General features: G+C 35.0%; 2 protein-coding genes across 2 annotated transcripts; one reads left to right on the top strand and one right to left on the bottom strand.

Moving 5' to 3' along the window:
* The first annotated feature begins 1,937 nt into the window (after nt 1–1,937).
* Nucleotides 1,938–4,984, top strand: LOC132177813 (uncharacterized). Its single transcript, XM_059590276.2, has 5 exons — nt 1,938–2,055; nt 3,300–3,353; nt 3,574–3,657; nt 3,933–4,108; nt 4,597–4,984. The coding sequence occupies exons 1-5, from the start codon at nt 2,034–2,036 to the stop codon at nt 4,693–4,695; spliced, it is 435 nt and encodes a 144-aa protein (XP_059446259.1). The 5' UTR covers nt 1,938–2,033; the 3' UTR covers nt 4,696–4,984.
* A 3,063-nt stretch (nt 4,985–8,047) lies between these two features.
* LOC132178807 (gamma-glutamyl peptidase 5-like) lies at nt 8,048–12,715 on the bottom strand. The gene is made up of 4 exons (XM_059591365.2): nt 12,279–12,715; nt 8,818–8,970; nt 8,555–8,722; nt 8,048–8,361 (listed from the first exon to the last, which is right to left on the bottom strand). The coding sequence occupies exons 1-4, from the start codon at nt 12,585–12,587 to the stop codon at nt 8,260–8,262; spliced, it is 732 nt and encodes a 243-aa protein (XP_059447348.1). The 5' UTR covers nt 12,588–12,715; the 3' UTR covers nt 8,048–8,259.
* Between the last annotated feature and the right edge of the window lie 815 nt (nt 12,716–13,530).

The raw sequence follows: 13,530 nt of genomic DNA, 5'->3' as shown, positions 1-13,530 counted from the left end.
ACTTGGAGCTAGGTAAGTTAAAATAAATCACTTACATAATTTGAAATTTATTTTTCATTGTCTTCCTCGTAACATATATAGTTTCAATCTTCATTTGTGAACAAAGAAATCAAAACATATATAGTTGTTTTGATTTTCTGTTCTTAAAATAAAACCGAAACCAAAAAATCAAAACATATATAGTAGCAATCGCAACAAACTCGTTAGAAATTTTCAAGTTAGGAATGAGAGGTAGAAGCCTATATCACAGCACAAAGCAATTTTTATTGTTCCACAAAAACACAAATTCCATTGAGAAGAGAAGCAGATTGATCTTGTGCAAATAAAACCAAAACCAAAGAATAACCGAAGAAAGTTTCTCCCAAATCCATTTGGCTTAAACAGAGAAATTCCCAAAAAATTTCAACACATTAACCAAGGAAATTAGGACTCAACAAAAATCAACCTTCCATCCAAAAAATTTTCATCCAAATTCCATCAAAATAGTAAAGAAATCACAAAATTAGAACCAAACCCATAATCCCCAATGAAAAACAAAATGTACCAAAAAATTCTTACCCATTTTTGAAATCAAACAAAAAACCACAAATTCTTACTATAATCAGTCATCATGATTTCAGCCCAACAAAACCTATACCCCATTCAGCCTACCTCAAATGTCAGATTAGGGTAGTGTTCGGTCTGCCAGCTTTTGGATGGCCGGCGCTACTGCTTCGTGGTGGCCTACGGTTTGGGAAAGAGAGAGAAACTGGTTCGGGTCGGCGCTGCTTCTGCTTTGATAAGAAATTTATGAAATGTGTTAAACCAGGAACAAATAGAAACAAAAAACTGCAACAAGGAAGCCTCGGTTGCTTTTCGAAATCAGCACGATAACCAGGATTCTATTCCCCAAAACAAGAGAAAAACCAGATAATAAGAGAGAAAAATTACCGGTGGTGGCGTTCAACTGGATTTTCGAGCTGGTGACTTGCCAGTTTTTGGATGGTGGGTGTCGCCGATCGTTGTGGCGGGTAGAGGCCAGCCGGATTTCGAGCTGGTGATGTGACCAGTTTTGGATGGTCGGCTTAACCGCTGGTGGCATGGGTGGCGTTCACTGGCGGCGGCCGAAGATGAGGGGAGGGAGGGAGCACCGTGGGAGAGGAGGAGAGGGAAACGTTTTGGGGATTTGGGGGAAAAAATGAAAAATTTGAAACCTAACCCTGCTTTTAGTCCTTCACGCGTGATTGTGAATTTTTTTTTTTTTTTTAATAAAAAGGCTGGTTAACCCAAGTTGGGTTAACTAGCCTTTTTGCAGACAGGGTCCGCAAGAAATGCTTCTGAATAGCATTAGTCCGGTTGTCGACCCTCCTCTATGTATTCAGAACCTTCTGGTTCTTGAGGAAGCTGCTTTTGCTATTTGATTATTAATGGAAATTCCACGTTTCAAAAAAAAATTTAGAGTAACAATTTGAAAATAGAAAATTCTTAATGAATTAAAAAATAAAGAAGATATTCTGTTAACCATAAGCCCAAAGATGAAGAGGAAAGCCCAAAAAGAAAAATCTGAATGAATATTTTGCCCAAATTGGGCCCAAGGATCCATTCTGAGCTCCAGGCCTTGTTGTTTACATACCCGATACGGTGGTTTGTCAACTTTGTTTTGCTTGGATTGGACCCCTTTTTTTTTTTAATTTTTTAATTTTTTTTTTTCATTTTCTTGCTTGCTAAAAAGAATATATTCTTCATCTGGTATATCCACAAAACATATAATTCCAGGGATGATCACACAGTTCCAGTCTCACCCCAAACTCCAATCACGTTATGCCACGTCCTTCACCTCTCAAAAGCCAATCACGCGACCACCTCCAAAACCCAATACTGTTACGCCACGTGCTCATCCAGACCTGAACCTGACCTGACTGGATCACCCATCACTTCCCATAAATCGACGACTCTCAGGGTTTTGTTGGGGCACGGCTCACAAACCCCTCTCATCCCGTGTCCATCTCTTCTGGAATTTTTGTCTCTATCTCTTCGCCGCCTCATCGCAAACCATGCCTCGCCGAAGCTCCGGAGGTGAGTGTCCTCCTTAATCTTTCTTCAGATCTGTATGCCTCATAGCTCTATCGTCTCTTTGGTTGTTTTCTCTTATCATTTCTAGGGTTTTGTTACGATCTTGTTTGGTAGCTGGGAAAACCTAGGACAAAAGAAATTTCAGCTTATTAGGCTGTGTTTTTTGAAATGAAAAGAAACTCAACTAGAGCAAGGCTTGTTTTCGAGGACAACCTTGACTTGGGGCTTTAGTTTTTTTCCCCCCGAATATTGGGAAATTTGAAATTTAGAAGCTTTTGGGTTTTTTTGTTTTCCTATGCTGATTCTCTTTGCATTTTATCGTTTAAGAAATGAAGGTCGCTATTTGTTGCCAGATTAAACTTGTGTGTCGATTTTGTTCACTTTTTGCTTGTAATTTTTGTCTTCTTGGCAACCAGTTTATATCGAGCTTGAAGCCTGTGCCTTTAGGGATTAGATGTTCTAAAGGCATGCATGTGGCTATGTATATGATATAATAAAGGAAAATAACATTTGGGGACTGTATAACGCTTTCATTGATGCAATTGGGTTGGTATTAGGGTGTTGTCTCCGCTTGATTTTGTTGAACTTTGGTCGTGATTGTGGGGGATATGGTTTTTTGTTGCGATATCTGACCAGTGGTATAGCATTGTGGGAGCAGTGGTTAGAGCTTAAGGTTATGTTTGGTAAAGTTTTTGGAAAGTGTAACTTATTAAAAAAAAAAAAAAGAAAAGGTTTTTGGAAAGTGTTATTTTGTTTGTGCTTTGAAAAGAGTTTTTGAAGAGGTAAAAAATGAAAAAGTGTTTTCGGTTGGGTCATATTTGAGAAGTGTTTGTTTATGGGGTTTCACAGAATTTTTTTTTTTTTTTTTGGTAGCCCTTTTGAAAGTCTGATAGTGTTTCTAAGAAGTGTTAAATCTCTGTAATATTTTCAAAACATAAAAGAAACAAAACCAAAAAAAAAAACGAAAAAGTAAAAGTAAAAAATAAGAGCTGAAGAGCTTTTGGTGTGTATCTTTCTCATGAAATATGAATGTGAGCTGGGTCTGCTTTTCAATTAGTTTTGCATGGCCAAATTTGATTTAAGGTTTGTAGAACTTGCTTTTTGTTGTTGTCGTAGGTGGCTTTTGCAGTATGTAGAGGCTTGTATGTGCATCTGTGGATAATTCTGCTTTTCATTGATTTTTTCTGTATGCCATTATGTATTATTTCTGTTGATGGGTTAATGATTCTGTTTGGCTTCTGCTGCAGGAAGACCTGCTCGATCTTCTCGTCCTGCACCAGTGCGGAATCCCCCTCAGCCTGGTAATGTTGCTTTACACTATGTATGCAGTAATAACGAGGCTTTTCTTTTAAGTGTTTTTGTTTGTTTTGTTATTTATGTCTTGTTCACATGGTGATATTATTTTGGTCTGTCCACTTTGAGTTGATTGCCTGTATGTCCACCTTGACTCTGTTGATCTTATTCTATTCAGTTTCTTCTTTGTGTAATTTTTTATGGCTATAATGTTTTTTCTTGATGCAGTTCATCATGCTCCTCCTCCAGCTCCTGCGCAGTCTGGCAGCGGTGGATCCATTCTAGGAGGCATTGGTTCAACAATAGCTCAGGGTATGTGAAGGAAGATTATTTTTATTAGGATGTGAATTATTTCATTATGCATTTTGTTAGTTTTTATTTATTTTTTATATATATAAATAAATCGATTTCATTGAAAGCACATATGGCTTTTGGAGAAACTCTGAAACCCCAAACATAAGAAAAATATGAACACAAGTTCAAAAAAAAAAAAAAACTGCAAGACTAGAAAATAATTCATGTTCGAACGATTCATGTTACTTGTTTAACATGGGAACTAATCTAAATTTTTGTCTCTCTTATTGCAGGCATGGCTTTTGGCACTGGAAGTGCAGTTGCCCACAGGGCTGTGGATGCTGTGATGGGTCCTCGCACTATTCAACATGAAACTGCGGTCTCTGAGGCTACTGGTGCCCCAGCTCCTACCACAAACAGTCTTGGTGGTTCTGATGCATGCGGTGTTCACTCCAAGGCATTCCAAGATGTATGAAATTCTTCTCTTCAAATTACTTGTTACAAAATGTCATCTGGAGGTCTCTTTATAGATACCTGAAAGGTTATGGATTCATACATAAAAGTTTACAAAAGAGTATCAAAAAGTTGATATACCCCCAGGTCCCGACCCCCAACAAATGGATCTGCTTCAATGTTTTATCTTTTTAACACTTGCATTTATGCAAATCCTTCTCACGTAATTCTCTTTATAGAATCTTTAGTATAACTGTGAAGCCTCTGGAACTTTATTATATTACTTAGTTCAGATTCCTAATAAAGTTCTCTATGTTCTATTTTTGTTGTACTGCCTTGACAATTCCAGAAGTTAGAAGCTGATTTTATACTACTTTCATATCTGTTTCATGTTCTCCCTTCTGTTTTGGTACCTCAATACACTTCTGAGATTTGGCTTATACCTGGCGGAAGTGGAAAAATGAATTTATTGCTAATGGCTTTTTGGCTTTTGTTTTCTTGTAGTGCTTGAACAACTATGGCAGTGACCTCAGCAAGTGTCAGTTCTACATGGATATGCTGGCCGAGTGCAGGAGGAACAATGGTTCTATGTTGAATGCCTAAACACTTCCCCCTTTTGCCATGCAATGGAAACTTTGCACCTATTATCCTAATTTTAAGTTGGTGATGATAATGGTATGGAACTCCATTTCTGGTTAAAGATTTCTGAGGGTGATACAGACAATGGTTCTGTAAGCATTTCACCTCTTATTTGTTATTGGAACTGGGAACTTTTTCAACAATCCTGATTGATTTGTGACTGCTCTTATAGTATTGTTGGTCTCTTTGGATATAATGGTGAAAACTTGTAGACTTCCATGCAAATAAATGATCTTGTTGAGAGCTACTTATAGGATGGCGTTTTGAGCACTTTATTCCCTATCATCTCTTATGCGTATTTTAATCGCATAAGAGATGTTATTGGCACCTTGTTAATTTGTGCCAATAACATTTCTTGGTTATATTAAGTGCATGTTTTTCTATCTTATGGTTGGATTTTTATTTTTTTATTTTATTTTATTTTATTTTTCATGTATTGTAGGCTATTATGGTTAATGAAAATTCTAATATGGAAAGGAATAAGTGAAAGGATTTGGGGAGTTAACATTATAATTTTTTTTAAAAAAAAAAAAAAAAAATTTGAGAAATATTGTAATAAGGGTGTAAGTTTGAGGTGGAGCAGGGGTGTAGTTCCTCTTAAACTTGGTTTCAAGTTGGTAAGAGATCGTCGTTATTTGAAGTTGGAAAACACAGTTCTTGTATGACGAGAATGTTTAAAATGGTAAAACAACCTTTGATGATAGATAATATAACAACATGAGATCTATAGCTTTCCTTGCATTCCACGAACTATGCACTCGTGACGATAAGTTTAACGGGTTCTTGGAATTCATTTGCTTGAATTAAGAGGTTGGGAGTTGTTTTATCTTTCCATTTGGGATGTCGTGCAAGTAATTTACTGCATATCAAGCAGTTTTGGCTGGCTGAACCACCTCCAAAAGCTTAAGAGTAGTCGGACCACTCCATAGATCATACATTTATTTTTTTTATTATAAGAGATAGGTATTGTATTATTATTAGTTTAAAGTGAGGAGTTATTTGTCATTTTATACTTATCATAAAGGGGTTTAAGTCACTTTTTAAACCCTAAGGAGCTTATTACAAGCAATCACAAGAATTAGTTTTACATTTTTCCTAACAAATATATTTTTGATCTTTTGACAAGATATATCCTCATGCTGTTATGTGCACTTGATTTTCCAAGCAATGGTATAGGTGAAATTTATGTACAAAATATTTGCAATTAGTAGTGTTGCCTTTTTATGTCTTGGTTTTCTCTTTAGGGAAAATTATTTTTTTAGTCACTAGGGTTTGTTGTTGTATCACGTTATCGTTCCACACGTGACATAGCTGTTGACTCAGCTTGTTGTAAAGTTACAGTTTTACACCCGCCCCCACCACTACACACAAAATTTTAATAAGAACTAAAAAATAGTGATCTCTTAACAATTGCGGTGAGCAGCTGTTGGACAACTATCCCTATTATCAAGTGAGACTGTGAAACGCGATTGATTGTCTTTTATCTATAAATGGGCAATTATTTTACCTTTTAAAGGGAGGGTGAAGAGTAATTTATTGCTCATTCTAAATGTAGATCGCCCCCCTCTAGCGGGAGATTGTCCCTCCTTAGAGGTGGGGGCAATCTGTTGCCCCTTTTGAGAGGATGCTTCCCCCTCTCCTCTCCCGGCCAATGATATGCCAACCCTAATCAAAGTGAAAGGTAGTTTATCACTCCTCGTGCGGTGTGAGGGTTTAACTTTTTTAAAATTTAAAGATAAAATAAACTAAATGATTGAGTCTACTACATGTCAATCGAATTCTTGCATCTAATAGTTTTTACCAAATTTTTGTCCATACAAACAATTTTATTAAAGAATCTTTAAGATACTTTTGATACCGATCAGGAACCAAATAAATAATTTTCTCTTTCTCTTATAATAGTCCATGGTACAGTGATAAAGCATTGAATGCATGAGATAGAAAAAAGATAAAGAAATGAAAACGCAAGGAAAACGCAAAAGCCGAAGTAGATTTTTCCCACAGGACGGCTGGACCATTAGATTGTGTTTGGTAAAAAGTTCTTCCTTCCTTTAGAGCATATCTTCCACGTTTTTAAAATTAAAAAAGCATTAGTCAAACTTATTACTTTTTAATCTGCCTTGACAAAGTGCGCATGTATATATATATATATATATATATATATATATAGTCATCAAGTCAAATGGTTTATTGCTTTTTCTTGAATTTGACATTCTAATTAATTCTCTTAATAATTTTCACTTTTTTGAGTAATGTTATATATACTAAAATACTATTCTATTATGCTAATGTGGCATTGCTAATTAATTATTGTTTTTTTTTCCTTTAACAAAATTTGATTTAATGATGAATTAACAATATTACGTCAGCATAGTGAAATAGTGTTGTGATATTTAGCATTACTCTGTTCACTTTATATTTTCTTAACGTGACTTTTAAAATTATTATTAGATTTGTGATGTATGATTATTGAGTTTTGATTTAAAAGCCACATCTGACCGTGTGAAAATGAGAGTTTGTGTAGCAATTCTCTTCTTAAATTTTTATAGGGTTCCACTAATTTTGGTGAATATAAGTGAGGCCTCATCAAAATTAATAGGACACTACCCTTTTTTCTTTTTCTTTTTCTTTTTATTTTTTATTTTTTATTTTTTATTTTTTATCATTTGTTCTCGAGGCAAATACATAAAAACACATATAGTTGTTACTTTTATGTTACATTAAAACACCTTTTAAAAAAATAATAAAATAATAAAATACATAATATTATAATAATAAGTAAATGTTAAATACCTTTGACCGTCATGCGGGTTTTTGTATTATACAAGGTACCTCATTTAAGGCTAAACACGGAGATGGTTTCTCACTTAGCAAGGGTTAAATACCTTTGATGTTGATGGATAAAACAAATAAAATTTTAAAATCTTCAATTTCCAAAATCTTTTGCTTGGCATTTATGAATTATTTTAATTATTGAATATTAATAGGTTAACACGAGTTACACAATCATGTGAGGCGAACATGTCATTTTCAAAATTGATGCCTTTGCACTTGCACCGAGAGTTCGATTTTCGATTTCAAAACTTGCGATTTAAAAACTGCAATTTTAAAAAACGCAATTAAGGATTTGATAAAATCAATAAGTTGACCACTAAAATTGCATATTTTTAAAACACATTTTTCCAAGAACTCAAATCGTAATTTTTAAAAAACCACACTCCCGAACAATACATTTGTTGTGATTTAATTTAAAAATTGCATTTTTTGTCTATAAAATCACAGTAGCATTAGTTACCACGAAATAAAACAACTTGAATTGACAAAAACACCTTTGTAATTTATTTGACATGGTTGGAATTACGATTCATCACATCTTGAAATGCCAACGTCAAAACAGCTAAACGTGCCTTGTAATGGCAGCTCGATTGCTCTCTCACTGCCCATCACACTTCTCTATCTCTCTTCCTTCTACTTCGGATACTTCATATTTACAGTTTTTTCTTTTATTCTAGATATTGAAATTTATCATCACAATCCACCCTTGAGAAAGCTAATGCACAATTTCTTCCATGCCTCTCTATCTGGCTCACATGCCCCCACCTTCCCTTTCACCTCCTTAGCATAAGACTCCTGCATGAATAAATTTATAAATAAAAAAAAAATAAAAAAAGAGTCAAAATATTCAAGCTTTTAACAAGTAAGCTTGACCGGCCAATTACTCGAGATATCCAACAATTGCTAGTAATTTAGATAGCAAATTGCTTGAGATCTCAATCCCAATTGCTCACGCTAGTGATGAGAGTTGATCGGACGGAAGACATACCATGATCATATCGCGCTGGAGAAGGCGGTCAATAAGGTGCAGTAGAATGTCTTTGGTGTACTCAGGGTGACCTTGGATGCCCATGATATGGTCCCCATACCTAAACATCTCAATTCCAGTCTTGTCGGACCATGCAATCACCTCAGCCTTAGGAGGAAGCTCCCGGACCTAATATGTTAATTAGGATATCAAGTAAAATACCATCAATTTCTGAGGTTGTGATTCAGTGTTACCAATTTCATTTTACAATAAAAAAAAAATACCTCATCTCTATGGCATTCAATCAGAGAGAGAGTGGCTGGAATTTTCAGAGATGAAAAGTGCTTTGAGGATGATGATAAATGGATGGTTCTCACTCCAATGTCCCAGCCTGACATGCTCCGGCCTGTCTTTCCTCCCAACGCACGGCCTAGTATCTGATCAAAAACCATATTAAAGCTCGTTTGCTAATGCTTTTTGTAAAAAAAAAAAAAACAAAAGTATTAACAAACACAACACATAAAACACTTAAAACTACTTCCACTTTTATGTCACATCACATCCGAAAAGCAAAAAAACATCCTGTAAAAATCGTTAGCAAACAAGCCCTTTTTCTTCCTAAGCAAGCAATTTTTTTTTTTTTCTTCATTTGGATGCTCAAGAACATGAGAAGAAAGTATTAAAAGTAGGTCATTTTCATTTTGCCTAAATAATATTGCACTCCACTATGCATGATGGAGCACTGTCTGTCCTTTGAAAAAAGAGACCAATTATGTCTTACTAGGCAACAAAAAATCGTTACCCACAGGAACACATCAGCAAGACAAGTTCATCCAATGAAAGCAATCATTTATGGGGCTGGAAATTAGAAAGTAAACCTAACGTATGCATGTAGTGTCAACAGTCAAGCATCCTCTTCGTGCGCCAGCAATGGGGGACACAGTATAAGGACTTCTCACCTTTGGAAAAGCACAATACAACACACCTAGGCAATGCATTATCATTTCAAAAAAATAAAAAAAACTAGGATGGCATGGGCAGCACAGAGGCAATTGTCCTACCCGTGCACAATAATGGTGCAAGGGAACCAAGCACGTTTTTTTTCAAGAGATTGATTTTGAATTGCCACCCACCAACAACTAATATTCGACACTCATGAAATGAGCGGGCCAGACGGATAGAGAGATTTTCAGCAATTTCGTTGTTCGTATTGTTAGCAATTTAAACAGTATATATGAGTGTGTTCTTACGAACCCACTTGTTCAAACAAGTCTTGAGCAGCTCGCTCACTTGTTTTTTTCATATTTACTGTCCGAATTGCTAGTAATTCGAGTTAGATATATCTGATATTGCCCACAATAGGGCAATGAGGATAATATATTTTAAAGTTTCAAATCAATCTTATCATTGACATATAGGCTAAATGATTCATCCAATATAAATGTGGAAGCTGATGTAATTATTTACCGACAAAGGCACCTACCACAAGAATGCCAACGAACTAATATTTTAAAACAAAAGATGTGGGGGTTGGAAATTGAATGCATGGCAGATAAGCATGTCACTTCTATAAAGTGTCAAAACCTTTAAGCAACCAACTTATTTTAAATGTGGCAATAACTTGAACGTCTAAAAAGCCTAAAGTTACGAAAGTGCTAGTAATTTGAACAGTTTTTATGAGAAATCTCACGTGAGAACTGGCTGTCCGAATAAGTGGCTAAGCCACTCAAAATTTGTTTGAACAGTTGAGTTTCACATGGGACCTTTTACAATAGCTACTCAAATCGCTAGTGTATCTCAATCCCGATGAGAATGAGTAAATGGGGTACAAACGGAGTACAGAAGACCAAAATCACTATCGGTATTGTCCCCATGTGCAACATGGTGACTACTCCGCCACCCACACTTCTTAAATCCAAAGGATTGGGAAAAATGCGAGGCGGGAAGTCATTTTGGCTTCCCATTTTATTTGATAAACAACAATTTTGTTTAATAGACTGCTATATAATTAGGATGACGTGCAGTGCTAATAAAACATGTCAAAAAAAAGAAAAAAAAAAGCTAATAGGACCAAGCTTCCAACTTTTTTGGAGTGTATATTACAAGCCAAGTAAAGTTGTAGGGGAAGGACCACTGCACACCTGTTCTAACAATACAATTATATAACCGTTCATGGTCCCCAATCAGGTCAGAATCGTATGAGTAAGATTCCGTGGACCACTCACACAGAGACTTCTGTGTGATGGACCACACTCGAAAGCCACCTAAACCTTGATTTCTTTCGGTTTCACTCTCTTATAAAAGTTAATAACTGCCACAATGCCGTTCACGTTTCCCATGCTCGCGCAGTGATCGCGCGTGAGAACCACGAAATCGCCAAACATGACGGCATATAACCCCCTAATAAAATCTTTCTTTTTTTTTTCTTTTAACTAATTTCTCTTTCCCAAAAAAGAATAATTTTATTTAATATATTATCGTTCAATTCGATTATGCACAATAAAAATTAATAATTGAATCAATATTTATATATAAAAAAAAATGCGCTGATTTTTTCTGTCTAAAAGTAAATAGATTTAGAGTCTATTTGAGATTGCGTTAAAGGGGCTTAAAAGTACTTTTAACACTTAAAAAATCTTTCCGAAAAAAAAAAAATCCTCGCATTTTTGATAAAAGCTTAAAAATAAAATTTTTGCCAAAAAACGCTTTTCAACTTAAAAATTTTATTTTTCAAACACAATCTCATACATGCTCTTACTCTTGAAAAATAAAATAAAAATAAAAGATGCTTGTAAAGTGGAGGCTCATAAATAGGTTAATTTTTTTTTTTGAAGAAGAAAAAATACAAACTCAATTCCTATGATATCAAAATAAATTCAGAGGCAGCTGAGGTATAGTTAAAAAAAAAACAATTTACAGTCAAATTCTGTCATCTAACTTAATATATTCTATTAGTACCGACTTAAATAAAACCTGTGTCACAATTTCATTGGCTACGACAAGTTACACTATTAGAATTTATTTCGTCAGAGCAAATTTGATTATAAGAAGTTATAAAATATTTCAATAGGACCTATTGTTGTAAACTTCACGGTGAGGACGTCGATGCCCTTAAGACAATTGGTCAATTTGGAGTAATTAAAAATAATATTTCCAGCTTCAAAACAGTAATTTTTTTATATTCTTACTTCCTTCCTTGTCTCACCATCTTGGCTTTACATGCATTGGATGGTCAGAAGAAAGATACAAGAAAAACTGAAATTGAAAATATCTCATTTTCCTGATAAAAAAATAAATAGATGGCAATGGTTTTTGGCACACCGATGTCGAAGCACGCGGTTGTTAAAATATTATTAAAATAATATTTAAACAGTAAAAAAAATTAAAATAAAATAATAATTTAACACCGACAGGCATACTGTTTATACACGCAGGTATGCCAAAAATTACTACTCAATAGATGGCATAGAACCCCTCTCTGAGAAGGACAAAGATGGAATTTGAGAGTTTTTCTTAGATAACAGCGTGCCTGTAATGTGGCATCCACCGCTCACACATGGTGGAGAGGGAAAAATTCCCAAGCAGAGTGATAATAATAATAATAAATAAATAAATAAATAATTTAATTGCATTTTCCAAAAATGAAATCTAATTGAAGTATTAGTAGTAAATTTTACCAAATTTGAAAAATAAGCAAAAGAAGAAGAGAATTTTAAAAAATAAATAAATAAAAGAAAAAGAATACCTGGTGTCCAAAGCAAATGCCCAGAACTTTTTTCTTCATGGCGTCCAATTTCTTCAACAGATTCAACAGCTTGCAGATCCAAACGTCGTTCCCATGGGCATCATTGCAGCTTCCGGTGATGACAAACCCATCCAAGAGTGCGATCTCTTCGTCGTCCGGGAACTCGCCGGAGGCCACACGGTAGACGTCCCACGTCTCGCCTTCCTCAGCCAGCATTCTCACGAAAACCCCGAAGTACCCTCCGTACATCTTCTTCACGTAGTCAGAGTCCTCCGCGCAAAGAAGAACACAGAATCTCTTCCCACCCATTTCCTCTTATCTCTCTCTCTCTCCAATGGGGGGTTTTACACAGATTTTTCCTCTCTCTCTCTAAATTGGCCAAGTTTAGAGAGAGAAAGAGGAGGGTACGGGGGTGATGAAAGATGATGTTGTTTTGTTTTGTTCCTTGCTCTCAAACGCCAACATAGAAGCTGTTTATAAAGCGGTGGGTTTTAAGAAATGGTCATGCTTCATTGCCTAATTTACATTTTATGCCCTCTATTGTTCGTTCTGTCGTTCACCAAGGTTTTGCCCTTTTGGTGTGAAATCCCATTTATTTATTTATTTTTAATTCAAAGCACAAGCGGGTATTTTAACTCTAGCTATTCTATCTTAGCGTGATTATAGTCGCATTGTTTGATGAAAACCACACAAAAGAGGTTAAATGGTGAGAATTGTAGTTACTCCATCTAGTCCGACCCAACTCTAACCTAGTGTCAATAGAACTTAACACGACTAATACTAATAGAAATAATGTTTAATAAATTATTATACTATTATCATATAATTGGAGATAAGATGGCTTTGAAAGTTAGTCATTGATTTATTTATTTATTTTATTTTTACAAGTTCTTGTTGATTCAAAAACTGATTTTTAGTGTTATGCCATTTTTATTGTATAACAATAATATAAGAGAATGCTAGAAAGCAAAACAAATGAACCAAATTTTTTTTTCAAATTGACGTGACAGACCGTGAGTGGCAGGCAAGAGAAAGAGAATTGCATTTTTTTTTAATTTAAAATCCCTTACTACGTCAGTTTAAAAACTTTTTTGAGTTCATTTATTTGGCTCTCTTGCACTTATCGTAATATAATAACCTACCGAATAACAATATTTTTTAATTAGTTTTAGTCAAGCTGGCTATAGTAATTGATGAATCTAACCGGGTTCATGGCAAGATTAAAAAGAGATGTACTGACGTCAAATACCAT

This window comes from Corylus avellana, chromosome 4 (assembly GCF_965113065.1).
Source record: "Corylus avellana chromosome 4, dhCorAvel1.hap1.2, whole genome shotgun sequence".
Lineage (NCBI taxonomy): Eukaryota > Viridiplantae > Streptophyta > Magnoliopsida > Fagales > Betulaceae > Corylus > Corylus avellana.
Note: the sequence above shows the minus strand (reverse complement) of the source record. Positions and strands in the feature narration are given on the sequence as shown.